Source organism: Sesamum indicum, linkage group LG7 (genome assembly GCF_026168435.1).
Source record: "Sesamum indicum cultivar Baizhima isolate 11 linkage group LG7, ASM2616843v1, whole genome shotgun sequence".
Taxonomy (NCBI): domain Eukaryota; kingdom Viridiplantae; phylum Streptophyta; class Magnoliopsida; order Lamiales; family Pedaliaceae; genus Sesamum; species Sesamum indicum.
Window position 1 is genome coordinate 6,426,740 of NC_142663.1, and position 17,536 is coordinate 6,444,275.

Consider the following 17,536-nt stretch of genomic DNA (forward strand, 5'->3'; position numbering starts at 1 on the left):
ATACATATTACCGACAATTATTTTGATCTTGTTACTGTATAGTTACTAGTTGTAAGAATTATGTTTTTGTAATTCTTGTTAATAGCAATTTTTATAAAATAAAAATTATTATTAAAATTGTGAAATTCATTACTATAACAAAATAAAGGTTCTTGTAGCTGAATATATATATATATATATATAATACAATATTAGAATTATCACTTACTCTTTTTGTTGCTAAATTTATTGTTTTTTGGGTGTGTGGGTGTGTGTGTAAAACGTCCCTAACCATATTTATTTTTCCACAGATATCCATCTTTTTGGAGTAATCAATTTTTTAGTATTTTTTATTCATGGGCGTATAAAGTTCAATTGTAAATTAAATTGTAATTTAAAAAATTGAAATGTATCAATGTGCATCGATTTATCTGTTGATATCAAAATTTTGAAATACATAATCAATTAAAAGTTGAAAATAAATTAGCTAATAATTAGAGTCCAAATTAAATTACATATCAAATTTAGCTTTGCATGTGTTGAAGATGACAACTGCACATAAGTTCCCATAACAAATTTGGGTCTTATGCATTTTGATGAATCGATCCAAGTCGGATACAAATTTGAGCCGAAACATGTTTGGTGCAACGCTTCAGTTGGTGGATCCATGCTAAGTACGGGGCTCAAGCCTTATAAAAATATAAGTCTAAACTACTTAAATTCTACACACTTCTTATGATGTGAAACACAAGACTCTGTGACGTAGCGCTGCAACCACAAAGGCCTTGGCACGGTAACTATATTTCAAGATGACAAGTAGTTTGCTCAAAAAAACTGAAGAATATTATGCATTCACATCTAAAGATACGCTTTAAGCCCTTGGAGATAAAAATCAAGAGCTTACCTTTACTACATAAATTGTGACATTTGTGTGCTTTAGGATTTGAATTATGTTGTAATTACTAGATTACTCCTAAATAGCAATTATATGCAGAAATTATTGGTTAATTCATGTTTATTGCTAATATAGTATAAATACTCCATAATTTTATTGGATGAGCAACTGAAGAAAAAAGAATTAATTGGATAATTTTTAACTTGTGGAAGAACATAACGTATTTATAACTGAGCAATAAAAATAACAGACGGACACATGCATTTCTGATATTTAAACTCAAACCAGCAATGAGAGTGAGTTTTAGAAACTTGAATTTGATGAAAAATAGCTTGTAAATAGAAACATGTAATAGAAATATCTCTCATAGTGAAAAAATAAATTAATTTAAAATGAGATGTGTCTTCTTAAGTTTCAAATACAACTTTAAGAGGAAATTGGAGGGAATTAAAATTAATAAATATACACATACACTTGGCACTTATTGAAACAAAATAAATAATTTTATCTTTTTATTTTTTAGATTAAATTTTATTTAATTTGCAAGAATTGAATTTTGAATTTTTCCAACAGAAAATGAAAGAAAAATGAGTGTAATAATGTCAACCATCTTACTTGTTGAAAGAATTATGTGCAAAAATATTGCATCAATATGCATTTAATTATTGCAAAGATTCCTATAAATATTGAGTATCAAATGTCATATATCATTGTTAAATTTTATATTTACATATCTATACTTTTTAATAGCAATTTTCAAAATTGTTATTCATAGACTTCAAGAGGCTTTTTTATCCTAAAAGTGAATTGCCGTAATAATGTGGACAATTATTACTTTAAAAAGAAAGGTGTTTTGTCCACACCTCAACTCTAAATTCACTCCGCTATTTTCTTCTTATTACTTTCCTAACACGATTTTACTATTTCAGCCTCGGCCAACAGAATTATCAACTAGACAAAAACAACAGTGCTATAATCCAATAACAAGTGCTCAGGTAACTCTTCAAAATTCATACAAAATATCTTAAAACAGAATTTTAAAAAATAAATATAAAGCCTAAAAATGAAATATTATGAAATCTTGGACTCCGTGTCTCAATAAAGCAAAAGCTTACAATTTATTCTTCAAGTCTTAATAGACAATTCGTCCAATGTTTGATTATAATAATATAAATATTACTAGAACCCTATAACTTCTACGTATAATCATACATAAATTTATAAGATGTTTTAAACAGATTGTGCCAGTGGCCCCCGACCCCACACTTAATTAAATTCACAAGAAAGACGGCTCACTGCAGCAACGACTGAGCCTAAGGATACGTTTAGGCAAAGAACAGGGGTCATCCATAACTTTAGATTTAAAGCTTGAAAAATAATAATCCACTAACATAATTCTCAACTTGCCCCATGATTACAAAGTATGTATGATAAAATAATTAATTTTAAAAAAAGTTAATAACAAGAACAATCATAGTCAGAACCACATGGACATGTTTGAGACATGAAGCACCTTCTTAACACTCCTTGCTTTAGTGGGTACAACCTCCAAACCAAGACCTCAAAACTCGAACTTGCAAGCAGGCAATGGCTTGGTTAAAATGTCTACAACTTGGTCCTTTGTTTGGCAGTAGTCAGAACCACATCCCCATGTTTCTATCTTCCCTTAGAAAGAATAACTTGATGATAAAAAATTAAGTCTCCCCCATGAAACACGCAATTATGACCGATGGCAATAGCAGCTTGGTTGTCAACAAGAATCTTCCCACGCAACATTCCCTGCAAAACTTCCTCCTCGCTGGTGTGCTAGGGGTGGCAGGTACTGCAGATCAGCGCATAAACATTCCCTGCAAGACTCCGTCCTGGCTGGTGGGCTTGCGATAGCGGGTAAAAGAGTCATCCTACTGTAGATCAGCAGGTGCTTACTCGCTAATCCCTTGCTCATTTGGTGTTTCGTTCTTCCCCTGGAAGGGGAGTTGCCCTATTCCACTGCCTTGAGAGCCTCGTAGGGTTGCCAGGACATTGATTGTCCAAGCAGCTCTGGAGGATGGAAAACTTCATTAGTGGTACTTAAATTCCCTTCGACTTCTTGTCCAGGTGGAATGGTAGAACTAACAAGAAAACAGGAAATGCATCTTAACCCTCTCGACAAGCCAATGTTTCATTCATCAAGACCCATTTGCATAATGCTCAGCCGCATAACTTACGTCCATAATTCATTCCCCCCCCCCCCCCCCGCCCGCCAACCTCACAAAATCAACTTAATCTATCTTCCCCCACACCTTATAAATTCGACTTAAACTAAACATGCATTCCGCACCAGGAGTTCAGCGCACACAGCCCAAATAAAAGGGAACAAGGATAGTGGGATCCAGGTGGAGTCGAACCACCATCCTCTCAATGCATATCGCAATTGAGCGCTCTACCCTATTTTGAGCTCATGGACCCATCAGTCAAACCCAAAACAAGTGACCCGCATGCATATCCAAGTATTCAATATATAAAATAAGATAGAATACCGATTAAAAATGTATATTGAACAATGATAACCAATCCAACAGAACCCAGACGCGAACAATCAAAGCAGCATCTTCAACAGATGATTCCGTTTAAACTTATGCAGTACCCTCCTATAAAATGTTTCAACCTTGCACAAAACCTGCAGACTTGGGACTTCAAAGAATGTACCTCTCACAGAAACCACACTTAACCAGCAAATGGCAAAAAAACCCAATCCATGTAAAAGAGCATCGAACCCCACCCAACTAGCATTGCAGAGTCGAAGCAGTTCCATGCCATACTCCATCTGTACATTTACCAAAAACCCAAAGAGAGAAACTGGCTTTCATCATCAAGAAACAATATATAGAAACATTACAGTCATGAGTAATTCAAATCAGACCTCAACAGTTCACATCAAAACCATAAATTAAAAACAATGCTGAAGGAAAATTGCATCTATTTTCCTGATGGGCTTACTGTACAACCATCAAAAAGGCCAACAAGACCTATGAGGAATTGGTAATCTCTGAATCGAACAGGCACACAAAATGAGGCGAGATCTGTGCGGTTGGAAGACAGTGAAACAAAACGGGCGATCCTCGCAAAACTTCTGAACTGCAACTGTATTCAAACAAATTCGCATGGATAAGATACCACCAGTGGACACCAGCAACAGTATGAGTACTCCGGAACTCTCAATCCGATCAGGACCAGCAGCCAAGAAGTTCAAGCAACAAGCACCACGCAAGAATCAGCAGCACCATGACCAGGTATTGCCATAATATGAGTTGCAAAGCCTCCACAAGTACAAGACCCAACCTGCTTTTTTCCTGAGCATATTGACTACCCTTGAACAAATAAGCACTCCAGTCTCACCACAACCAAATTGCACCTTATTACAGACAGAACACCTCTGCCCAAACTACATCGTACAGTAAGACCGACTCTCATTGCTCTATAGTTAAAAGCAGAATAAATTAGACAAGGTACAGAGTCTAGAACTAATAAGCTCAGGATCTACCCAACAGAATCAAATAATTGACATGTAACATAATCAATACTGTTGGTTGACATGCAGTAGTAAACCCCATAAAATAAGATTGGTTAGGATGATAATTGATATTATCAAAGATTGTTAGGATGCAATGTTTTGAGAATTATGTAATCAAGGCGTGTACGTTGCCAAATAGTAATTTAAATATGTTATATCATAGTATTCAGTTCAATATTGTAGTCCGTTAACGGCTCAGGGATTCAAGTTACAGGCAGCAATGTTAATGTTCTTATTTCAAGGCTGTTCAATTTCAACAAATAGTAAAATTAGAACAGTAGCCAAACTAATATAAAGTAACAAGCATCACTTTTTCCCTTTGGTGCAATTTAATTTCTAAATTAGACCACCATAAATAAGTAGTACCAATTTTTACCTTCAATAGTTTTGTATCCAACATAAAATATCACGGGCATCAATTTAACCTCCTGTGCAGTTGGTAGTTCCTTATCAAACTATCACAAAATAACTGAGCATCAATTATACCTTAATTGCAGTTGGTAGTTTCTGCATCAAACTAAAATAAAATAATGAGTACCAATTTTTTACCTCTAGTGCAGTTGATAGTTTTGGAGTCGAAAGTTACGGTTGAACAATCCTTGTATATGCTTGCTCATTGACTTTCCTCAAAAGTGACTTGGCATGTTTTGGTCTCAAATGGGTTAAGTATTTGCTTAGACGCCACAACCCATTCAAGACCAAATATGTTGGTAGGGTTCTGAATATGGAGCTGGATGTGAAGTCAGGCATGGAGCATAGGACAACAAACCCAGAAAGGAAAAGGAAAAACAAGAAAAGGACACCACACACAGAGGGGAGAGCCGGGCAAATCCCCGTACCATCTCCCCTCAAAAAAAAAAGATAAAATTTTATTACGTAGGGACCTGCCATGCGAGCGCACCCAACATGGCAAAGGTCGTTTAGACAACCACATCAATCTCCCCACATCGTCTCTCCTCTCCACTTTTTCAAAAAGAGAACTCATTCTCTCTTTTTTTACATGACTCCTCACCATTTATTTTTCTATGTACCCCAGCATGCAAGAGAATTATGCAGTAAGAGGATTAAATAACAACAAAATCTCTTTAAACTAATTAAACCATTAGAACCTTGTAACCAATATAAGCGATGCCTGCGACTGATTCTTCAGAAGTTCGCAATCGGAAAAGCAGGCAGGATTAGATGTACGAAACTCAGGTCACCGAACAATCGCCTTAAGCTAAACCGCAACGGGTATCTACACCAAGTCTGGACCTAAGATGACCACACCAAAAGGACAGACATTCAATCAGCATATGAACACGTAAATTCAAAAACAACAGAAAAACCATAAACAAATAAACTAAATAATAAGATCTCCCTTACCTCAAGCGCCTCCAAGATGATTCAGTTGAAAAAGGAGTCACCCCCCTGGACGTAAGAGACCAAGAGTCAACCCACAGATCGCATCTACAGATCGCATCAACACATTGAACCAAACAAATAAATACTCAAACGTAAACCGACCATAAGATCAGCCAAAAAAACCGTACATAATACATAAAGATCCACCAATTACCTGCTGCACCGATAATTGAATACTGTGATAACTCTACCCAAACCTCATCGATCGCAAGCCACATCCTCCTCCCACCGCAAACAAACTTCAGCCACACGGTAGATTAAACGGCTGAAAATCAGCTGAACGGTGAGATAAACGGCCAAACATCAGCTCGGGTACGAAGTACCTAAAAGCCATAACCAAAACGAAGATCACCTAGCGATCTACAAGAATTTCAAGGCGAAATTGATAAAGGAGGTGTAGAAAAACGTAGATCTGAGGAATAAGGTAGCTGCCAATTGGCCTGGCGGCGACTCCAATGGAATGAGATGAACGTGAGATAGAGGAGTGGTGGGGACTATTTATTGAGCGGTTGATATGATCTAACGGCTGAAAATAAGTGGTGGGGAAGATATTCTACGGTTGGATGCGCGTGAATGATGTTTGACTAATAGAGAAACGTACGCAAGGTAGGGCGGTTTAATCGGACGGCTGTGGTGGGATCTTTGTGTGGGAAGTGTTCCAGATAAGGTTTTTCGAGGGAGACGGGAATGAAGGACAGCTGTACAACGTGTTTCAGCATGCTTGGCAATATTTTTCGTAATTTACATTTCAGCCTGTCTTTGGTAAAATTGAGATCTAGTCCTTAAAAGTGACGTATTTACTTAATTGTCCTTCCAATACAAATTTTCCACATTAATACGAGGAAATAAATTTGGTTTTGTTGGATATTGAGTTGGGTTTGTAAACCCTTAACCTAATATGAACATAAAATTTGAAATCTCGTAACTGAATGTCAGAATAAGAATTTCTTTCGATAAAAATCTTATCTGAAATAAAGTTTTTGTAGTCCTTTAAATATATATTGAGATATGGACTTCAATTTGGATATGATCGAATACCTATAAATACAATACATAATTGCGATAAAAAATACACAGAAACACAAGTGTGATAGAAATGAGTTGATTACAACGCTTTTCCAAGACATATTCTTTCCAAATTGTTTCTCTCTCAATATAAATCTCTACGTTTTTTCTTAGAAAATCATAATAGACTTTTCGGATTTGAAGTATGTAAATGAGTAGCTTACTTTAGTAGTAGACCACCAAGGAGAGCAAGTATTTTTGTGGTTTTCGCAATATCTGGAGCAAGATCCAACGTAAAAATGTTCGTAGGGTGATTTTCAAGACAAGAGAAAGACGACCTATTCCTAATCTAATATGGGCATAGGTTTGTAGACGAAATTTTTCTTAGTAATGTAATTAAACATATGATAAAAGTACAATAATAATAATAATTGATATGATACGTAAAAAATACTAAGTCAAAAATAAATATAATAATTATAATTAAGCTCTAACCCTTATAAGGTACAAAATTACTTAATTCTCCCCCTAATACATTTGTTTGAGAATTGATAAACCAGCATGGTTGGCACGTTTATTTCCGATACATTGGAACTTTTAGAAAATTATAAATTCTTATTAAAAAATTATATATGTCATCTTTTTCTGTTTAGTTTTAATAGTTTATCCTTCAAGAAATAAGGTTAATTGTAGAAAAATAAAAATAAAAAAAAAGGTAGAAATATAAGATATTCTATTTTTCATAAAAACAAAATATACTGCGACTGTACGTCCCTATTTTACGATATTGTTCATAGCTTATGATTTTGTTGAGTAAATCGAGATATGTTTTATTTTTGTTTGCAATATTACAATATTTATTTCTTTTTGTGATCAATGTGGTTCTTCAATCGTGTCAAAAAAGTAATATTGTGTTTTTTTTTTGTCCTATAAAATATGGGGTGTTTCACTTTTAGTTCTGTACTTTACGGGGTTAATATATTTGCTCCAACGTAATAAGAAAATGTTGCACATGTGATCCCCAAATCAAATATACATTAATTTTTATCTCTATTTTATCTGTAAAACGTAACGAAACAACAATAAAAGAAACTGAAAAGAATGTTGTTGAAAATCACGTGTATATTTGTCCAAAAAAAATTGGATCTATCCAGTTTAATCCGTTGGATCTTGGGTTCACGACTAGAAGGATATTGGAACCAAAAATTTTTATCAGGTCGGATCGTGAATAAACTCGTCAAATCCAATTGTCATCCCTAAATAAGACCGTATGGCACCGACATGCTCCTCACAAATTTAGAGTCCAAAATTCCAATGAGAATAATATCTTGTGTCAACTAATATAACTTTCTCTTGGAACATATATAGGATCGTTGGTAACTACATCCATGCATGTATGTGTATCTCCCAATAATAAAGATGACGTATGTTTTATAGGGGTAAAAATCATTCACTGTCTAAATAGGATACCTGAGTTATTGGATAATTAGGCGCATGAATTATAGATAAAACTAAGTATAATGACTAATAAGCGGATAAAAATTAGAATGGATACAGTGCAGTGGGAAAATAGTATTTGAAAAATGGAATTAGATTTTTAGTCTTATCGGATAGGGGTTCAATACTTTTGGTATCAGATTTATGGGATTTTCGAATCAGTCCTAAACTGGAAAAGATAATGACATATCTAGTCATATACTATACGCGATTTTCAAGATGATCTCAAATTTGAAAAAATCCAGCACATTTAATCCCATAAATCCAATAAAACAGAAGACTAACATGTTGAGTTTCCTCAATTTTATACCCATGATCACCAGCTACTAACACCACCAATCTTAAACATAATATATATAACCATTACCTTACTGCTAACTTCGTCGTTAATGCAGAAATATAAAAGAGACGTAGACTACATAATTTAATGGGTTAAATATATTTTGCACCCCTAAATTATGAATAAAATGTATTTATACCCCTGAATTATAGAACATAACAAAATGACCCCTCATGATACACACTATTTTTTTATGATGAAAATGCCCTTACTATTTACACTCTTAAAATGTCGCTATTACAATCATTCTCATAAATATAATCTGAATTATCATAAATTTTTTATTTAAAATAAACATTACTCAAAATTTATAATTTTTATACTACAGGATCTGTATAAACTCCATAAATTTACAATTCTTATATTTTCTACACATTTGGTAAAGAGTTTACATAATTTTTGCTTGTGTTGTTATATATATTGAACTTTTTTTAAAAATAAATTGTCAACACAAATTCAAAATATTATATCGAACATATATATACTGTAAAATATTTAAATCTATAATATAATTAATATATAATATTCTATAGTTTTTTAAGTAATGATATGATATATTTTATTATGTGACATGTAATTGAATAAAAATTTATAAATTATACAACATACTTTTTCTATAATATTATATGCATTATGCATTGATACATATTTACATATACTTTTTAACACAATTTATTTACTTTGTAAAATATAATTGTATATATTGAGCTTATAAATATTTTTTGTGTTTCATTATCTATAAAAAATTATAAATTATAAATATTATTTTTAAATAAAATGTGAGTAAAATTTTAAATCACTAAAAATAGTTTGGGGGAGATGTTTCAATAAAACACATTTTAGAAAGTAGAATAAAAAAGTATAGGGGTAAGTGAGAATGGCATTTTTATTTTATCAATGCCAAATTATTTTGTCGGGGTATTTTTGTTACCTTTCATACTTTAAAAATATAAAAATAAGACAAAACACATAGTTCAACGATGCAAAGTGTATTTAATCCTAATTTAATCGATATTAAAATGTATAATCACTAACAAAACCAAATGGCAAACATACGCAAACTTGTTCTTTGCTTGAAGTCAAATCAGTTAAGTTCTTTTTTTCTTCTGAAGTCAAACACCTGAGGATGTGTAGATATAAGGGTAGTTTAGTTATGAAAAATTTGTTTGACTTGTAATAAGTTATTAACAAGCCGAGCAAGGCATATTTGTGATTTTCATAATATTTGGAGCAAGATTGAACGTGCGGAGTTATTAAAAATGTTGGTAAGGTGATTTCAAATCAACAAGAAAGACGATGTGTTCGTGATTCAAAAGCATGAGCTTGCAGACGAAGCTGATCCGTATGCGTGGATCGACATGCTTCCACTTTTTAAGGTTAATTCGATTCATAATTATGTGCCTATGTGATTTTATATCTGTGTGCAAATAATCATTTATTATATGCGAGATCAATTTATGAAATAATTATATAAATTATCTATTATTATTCTTCAATATTTAATACTAACAAATAGTGAATTTTAACTAACGAAGGAACCTATGGAAGCAAATTTTAAAAGTATTAGACGTAATTTTTTAGAACAATAGAAAATTATGTATAATTATACCAAAACTTAGAAGATGGAAGGTGTAATTATCCCACGTATGAATTCTTGGTCCAATTACAGCAGAATTTATGAAGACGAAAGCTTTAAGTAGAAGGCCAAACAAAAAGCTGAAGAGGTGTGAGGGCATTGCTTGGAGTGGAATAAAAGCAATTATTCCCAGTTTCCACTTTGGGGATGGAGTATGCGCAATTCCCCCATACCGTTCACGTCAACCCTAATCTCCATTGCCCTTTTCCCCACACCCTGCCTGCCCCCATGCTACCAAACACTGACACAACCTTCCCACCTAAGTTTTCCAGGTACAATATTTTCCGTCCCCCTCTCCGGCCGATTATTGGAGAATCTCTTACAAACCTGTTTGGATTTCCAGTTGCGAGTTTCCGAACAGGAAGTTGGAGCAACATATATGGCGACGAAATCGGATTTTGCGGAGAAGCTGCTGCGCGATCTTCGCCTGAGGAAGGAGAGGATGGCTGCGACTGAAAATTCAAGCCAAGTCATGTTTGGAGGTAAGAATTTCTGGCTGATCATTATGTTTAATCTGTTGTTTCTCCCTGCAATATCGGTTCAAGTTCGAGGGCGGAGAGTTCCTTTTTCTGTTTGGCAACGCGTAACTGCGAACTGCATTGCGTGTGTGTTCGTCGCAGTAACATCGTGAGTGATTCCGCTTGAAACTATAGCTCATTTGCCAGGTGATCATATGTTATAGGATTTAAGAGGGTGTTTGGCAAGCGGCAAGCCTGTTTAAAAGGTGTTAATGAGATGTTCATAAGAATTAAAATTGTAAAATTAGTCCTATAGTTTAAAAGCATTTTATATTTGACTTCACATTTTATAAAATTTTAAAATTAGCCCCTATTTCACAAATAGAGTCCAAAAAATTGCAAAACGGAAAAAACCCTTTTCTTCAATGTATTTGGTCTCTTTTTGCAACTTATAAAGCGTGGAGTCAAGTATGAAATGACTCTAAATTATAGAACTAATTTTGCAATTTTATCTTTATAAGATGTCATACTGTAATTTAAAGATAGTTTCAGAGTGTTTGGATAAAATAAAATTAAAAAATTTGTAAGAAATAAATAATGATAAATTTATAATTAATTCGAATGAGTTTGTTAATATTTTGAAAAAAAAAATTAAAACTTGTTATTTTTTCCAAAAGAAATTTATAAGTTTCAAATATCTTATTTTTAAAGTATTATTTTTAAGTTTGTTTTCATGGATTATTCCAATCAAGCGCCATTCTCCATTCGCAACGGAAACATATTTTTCATAATTAATAGTAAATTATAGGGGTAGAAAAAATATATATTTATACCTAGGTAAAATACACTTTATCTCCCTGAATTATACGTCATGTAATAATTATCTCATAAACTAAAAAATATAATACTTACCCCCTATAATTAAATTTTTAGATAATATTCCCTTACATTAGATATATATTTAGTTCAAAGAATTTTTTTTATAGTAATTTTGCATTTTAAGTTTGATTAATTTTTTTTTAATTGAAAATAATATCTATATAATTAGTGAATTAGATAGTTCGATTTTTTTTTACAAACTCAAAATTAATTAATAAATAAGTACAATAAATACACAAAAAAATTTCATCAAAATATTTTATTAGTTTAGTAATAAAAATTAAGTTATTAATATTTATTCTTTTACATAAAATTGAATAATTACATATCCCTTTTTTTAACATATTTTCTTTAAAAATTATGATAAATTATATTTATTCATTTTTTTTCTAAAATTGTTTAACTTTTAGCTAAACATATATATATTTATCAATTTCTTTTAAGAAGCATATATGAGTTGTTGGTTATATTATATCTGTTGTGTATCTACTATATATATATACACTCCACTTTTAACTTATTAAAAAATAAATTTGGTGATGATTTAGTGTGCAATATACTAAAATATATTAAAAATAATATAATTGTTCAAGACATGAGGGGCATTTTTGTCCAATCAAGAGGATAAGTGTTACATTTGTTAGTTTAAGGGGGTAAATATTATTTGACGAATAGTTCAGGGAGATAAAGTATATTTTATCCATTTATATCCAACTAAAGCTAATTTTATTTCAAGATTCTGGGCATTTCTTTTTCTTAATTTAGATGGTGCTGAGGTTCTTTTTTCTTCTCTTTTTTTCTTTTTTTATTTTTTGGGGTAATTGCACTCTCATATCTTGAGATTTGGTGTAATTACACGTAAATCATCTGTGTTTGGGAAAATTATATCTAGCACCTATTAGTTTGCTTTCATCTAAGTCATAACGTTTGTCAAAATTCATTGAATTTGTTGATATTAAAATAAATAAATAAAAATTGATATTTACCCTCGATTGACTTATTATTGACTTGTTGCAGCTCAAATATTTTTTTTGGAATAAAATATCCTTATAACAGTGAAAGTATATCTCATACCTGCATTAAAGCGAGAAGACGTATGAGGGTAATTGGTTTTAAAAAAAATTTTGACCTGTAATAAGTCAATCGATGGTAAATATAATTTTTTTGTCAATATCAGCAAATTCGATGAACGTTGCATAATGGAGGGACTTATTTGTTAGATGGGAGTAAATTTCATGAGTGTCAAATGTAATTTTCCAAATCACAAAAACTTTAAATATAATTATCCCTTTTTCTTTTGGAGAATTATACTGAGCCAAACATTTATTTCTATAATTTAATTCGTCCTCTCTTGCTTTAAAAAATTCACATACTTCCAACTTACTTCCAAGGACAAGCATCTTGGATAAAATAAAATCATGCTATAAAAGGGTCAAAACAACGACCTATTTTAAAAAAAAAAAATAGGATATTGTGTTTTTTTTTCCCTATAAGAGTGTTTTTGAATTTATAGATTTGGATTTGAAGAAAGAATTTAAATAAGAAATTTCAAATAATTTTGTTTGAAAGGAATTTGAAATCCATTCATATTCATTAAAACTTAGTTCAAAATTTAAAATAGAAGGAGTTGAAATCATTTACATGTAGAATTATCCAAATATATTCCATAAAGATTAGGTCTAATTACATAAACATTTTCAATTCTTTACAAAATTACAAATTCATTTATTGTGCAAGTGACCAATTGTGGAGCAAGTATAATATACTTGATATGCGATTGGTTACTTTTCCTGAACCGTATATCAATTACACGACAAGTATATTATATTTTTCATATAATTTGTTCAGTTCCGGACAAACTCGATTTGGATTAAATTTCCCTCGAGGGGTTTACTTAGTTCATGTTTCTCCCAGAAAATAGAAGCCCTGTTGGAAGCAGCAGATCATTGAACACTGAAGGATCTTCAAATCAAATCATTCTCCAGGAAAGAGGAAACCTCTCAAGCCAAGTCAGAGATCTTTCAATGGCCATAGCTTTTGCCTTAGACAACACTGCAAAAATCAGCACCCCTAGCAGCAATCCACTGCTCAACTTCTTCAATAGACTGGACTGCAGGAAGATGGACATATCAAACTCTGGTAAACACAGTCCTCCAACAATTCCCAGTGTCTCTCACATCGATAATTTAACTGAAATCTCAAAGGCAGTACTAAGAGCTTGCTCCAGAGGTCTTAACATCAACATAAACTCGATCGAAGTCGGGCAAGAACTGCTGAAAGGCGCCGTTGATCTGGAAGAGTCCCTCAGGATGCTTGTAAACTTGGAGGAAGCATCAGAGTGTATGAATGGGGCTCGGAGGAGAAGTCGTTTAACGTTGCTTAATGGGGACGACGCTGGACGAGATGACACACATAAAAGGATGAACCAGATGCAACTGGATCGACCAAGATTCTCGTTTGATAAGCCCTCCAAGAACTCACATCTTGTTGCTCAGAAGAATAAGATGACAAAGGAGCAAGAATCGACTGCTAGCTGTGACCTAGATTTTGATGGTCCACAAGTGAGAAATAGCTCAAGTTCCACACAGGAGAAGGGAAGAATTTCAAATGTGATAGCTAAACTCATGGGACTTGAGGAACTTCCTCAGAAGGAAAGCATGAAGAAAGATTTGAGCTCTAGGGAGAATGAAAGGAAGGTTTCAAGCAAAACTAGGAAGTTTGCTGAATTTGCTAGTGAACGTAGCAACGGTTTACTCCTCAATATGGATCATAAGTCGATCAGAAGGCAGAATTCAACACCAGTCAGGGATCTTACGTCCGACATAAAAGCAGAAAAGAGGCAAGAAATTGATGACAGCTTTAAAATGGTAATGGTTAAAAGAAACATAGCAGGTGCAACGGATACAGTATCAGCCCCAAAGACAGCAACCAGCACGATGAAGAAGCTGCAAAAAGACTCTATTTCACAAAATAAAGTTACTGGATTTCAAATTTGCCCTGGTGGTGAGAAGAGTCCACCTTTTGTAGAGGATAGAGAAAGGAAAATGGCAGAGACAAGGTTAAATAATGAGCCGCAGCAGAAGGCTCAGCAGATTGAGTATAATGTAAGTGCAAACTGCCTGGAAAAGAGGAATGGAAACAAGGACCTCAAGCAAACGGCAAAGGGTAAACGTACAGCTCAAGTGGAAGTGCTAAAAAAACGTGAACATTCTGAAGACAAGAATCGGGCAGGGCCAAAAGGGCAGCAGATTCAGAAAGAAAGTTTGATGACCAAGAAACCTAGAGGGCGTTACATGGAGTCCATGGTTTCAGCAAAATTCAATCTTGGAAGTGCTGACAATCTGGTCAAGAAGCAAAACAAAGATAAAACAACATATGAAAATGGGACATTGATGAAACCCATTGAAAAAGTTGGCGTGACAGATCCACCAAATCTTGATGCCAGTAAAGGAAACTTTAGGAAAGAAGATCAAAATCAGATTCCATCTCTGAGGGAACCACAGAATGAGAATGAAAAGGCAACTGATAGCAACTTGTTACCGACACCAGATAAGTGTATTGATGTTTTAGCCAAAAAGAAGGAGGCTGCTTACAAGGAAATTCAGAAAAGTGAGAATCTTCGCAAGATGGATGTGCCGATGACTAGAAGAAGTAGAACAGTAAATGACTTGAAGATATCATCGAAGCAGTCAGCTACCATGCTACAGGAATTGAAACAACAGATGCATAAGAAGAAGAACAGCACCAAAGGAAGGGAGCTGGAAAGTGACAACCAGGAGAACAGAGGAGAAGTAGGCATAATTGTAACTGATGCATCTGAAGAGGTAAGAGAACTAACAAAGCAGCCGGAAAAAGTACAGAATGATGCTGAACCCACTACTTTGTTAAACAATTCTGTCGGAGACGAATGCCAAACAGAGAACATACAGGACATCCTAGTTCCAAATGACAAAGTAAGTTCACTAAGCAATTTGCATGGCCAAAATTTAAAGTTTCATGCATCCAAAAGGCTTACGCTGCGTTCTCTTGGTTTTTGTGCAGTGCTGTGACAGAGATTCAAACTCCGCGAAAGTTTCCAGTGATCTCCAGAAAGTAGTAGAGCCTTATGCTTCCAAAAATGAAAAACATCTCAAACAATATGATCAACACAATGGTAAGTACATAATCCCATTAGTCTATTTTCCTAAGGAACCATTGCTTCCTTCATCAATAATAAGAAAGAAATAGCATGTTTCTTTATCTCTCAATTGCTACATCTAGTTAACAATCTCCATCCTCCCAAGTTTCTTCGTGGACGTAATAAAGAGCCATCTATAGAGCACCATCAAGCAAAAAACATGTGCAATTGTTTTGACTAGTTGGCACTCATTCACAAGATAACTGACCGTCTTTTCAGTAAAAGATCTGATTAGTCTTTTCAGAGTAAAGCAATTTTAAGGCATGTAATGTATTCCATATTCTTGGATGTTGCAGAAGGCCGTAAAGCAAGCATGGCATCACACAAGCTTTCCAAACCTGATGTGCATAAGCAGTTACCTGAATCAGGGAGACAAGAACAGCTGATGGAGCCTGAAAAGGAGCTCAAGAACATTGTAATAAAGGATCAGCACCTGACGGAGCCCGAAAAGGAGCTCAAGGTGATTGTAGTAGAGAATCACTACCTGACAAGGCCCGAAAAGGAGCCCAAGGAGATTGCACTAAGAAATAAGCACCTGACAGAGCCCGAAAAGCAGCCTAAGGAGATCGTAATAGGCAATCAGCACCTGACAGAGCCCGAAAGGGAACTCAAGGAGATTGTAATAAAGAATCATTATCTGACAGAGCCAGAAAAGGAGCCCAAGGAGATCGTAACAAAAAACCAGCAACTCACAGAACCCGAAAAGGAACTCAAGGAGATAGTACTAAAGAATCATCTATTCCTTAACACAGCAGAAGCCCTTTTCAAGCTCAACATACCAGTCAGCTTTCTTCATGCTGGTGATCAAAACCAAGAGGTTGGAGACAAGAAACTCATATTGGACTGCGGATACGAAATAATGAAAAGAAAAGCACGAAAAAACGAACTGACACTTCATCCCTACAATATTACCACCTTAAGTTGTTCCAAGTTAAGGTCCTTAGATGATCTGGTCAAGAAACTCTGCAAAGACTTTGAAATGCTTAAGCTTTATGGTGGCAGTTGGGACGATGAAGTCGATATTGCAAGCTACTTATACAAGATGATCGAGAAAGACATACATGGGAAGGATCCGGATTTAAACTGCATGTGGGATCTTGAGTGGAATGACATGATGTCAATGTTCTGTGAGAAGGAAGATGTTGTAAGAGATGTGGAGAAGCACGTACTCAATGTTTTGCTCGACGAGATGACTAATGAACTTTTACATGTAAATTTTTTGGTGTAATTTTTGTTTTGGAACTGGTTTTGTAGATCATGTGTAGATTCAAGAGGGACTCTCAAATCCAATGTTGAGGTTTTGCAATGAGTAATTAAGTTTAAGTCTAAGATTTTTGCTGCATCTTTACTTTGCGAGTGTAGCATAGTTTGTTGCTTAAGGGAGATACTGGAAATTGATCTTGGTTTTTGTTTGCATATGGATAGTAATAATAATAGATAATTATTGTTTTTCACATTATTTACAAGGCAAAGTACACAACTTTCCCTCAAATTTGACATAATAATAAATATTATTTCATTATTTTGAAAAATTACAAATACCTTTCTAATTTTTAATGTCCGTCTAATAATTAGCCCAATCTGTAGGTTGCTGTTATATTTCTTTCCAGTTTTTGTGGTAAACTAATTAAAATACACTTGTGGACTATAAATTTAACTTTATTTATTATTTAAAATATTTTTTACGGATTAATTGAACAAAATTTTTACAAT

General features: G+C 33.8%; 1 protein-coding gene and 1 long non-coding RNA gene across 9 annotated transcripts; one reads left to right on the forward strand and one right to left on the reverse strand.

Moving 5' to 3' along the window:
* Positions 1 to 2,242: 2,242 nt before the first annotated feature.
* Positions 2,243 to 6,313, reverse strand: LOC105166148 (uncharacterized). 6 transcript variants are annotated; one of them, XR_016066380.1, is made up of 5 exons: positions 5,986 to 6,313; positions 5,793 to 5,876; positions 4,804 to 5,681; positions 3,563 to 3,680; positions 2,243 to 2,914 (listed from the first exon to the last, which is right to left on the reverse strand). It is a non-coding gene; the product is annotated as an uncharacterized LOC105166148 (long non-coding RNA). The 6 variants fall into 6 exon arrangements; XR_016066379.1 differs by having other exon boundaries at positions 2,243 to 2,985; XR_002287457.2 differs by lacking the exon at positions 2,243 to 2,914 and having other exon boundaries at positions 3,357 to 3,680.
* A 4,077-nt stretch (positions 6,314 to 10,390) lies between these two features.
* Positions 10,391 to 17,165, forward strand: LOC105166149 (uncharacterized). Of its 3 annotated transcripts, XM_011085391.3 has the most exons (5): positions 10,391 to 10,581; positions 10,653 to 10,791; positions 13,561 to 15,599; positions 15,688 to 15,799; positions 16,120 to 17,165. In XM_011085391.3, exons 2-5 carry the CDS (start codon positions 10,689 to 10,691, stop codon positions 17,049 to 17,051), a joined length of 3,186 nt encoding a protein of 1,061 aa, XP_011083693.1. In that variant the 5' UTR covers positions 10,391 to 10,581; positions 10,653 to 10,688; the 3' UTR covers positions 17,052 to 17,165. The 3 variants fall into 3 exon arrangements, with proteins under 3 accessions (XP_011083693.1, XP_020550979.1, XP_088738537.1); XM_020695320.2 differs by having other exon boundaries at positions 10,391 to 10,791; XM_088882411.1 differs by having other exon boundaries at positions 10,391 to 10,791; positions 13,568 to 15,599.
* The last annotated feature ends 371 nt before the right edge of the window (positions 17,166 to 17,536 follow it).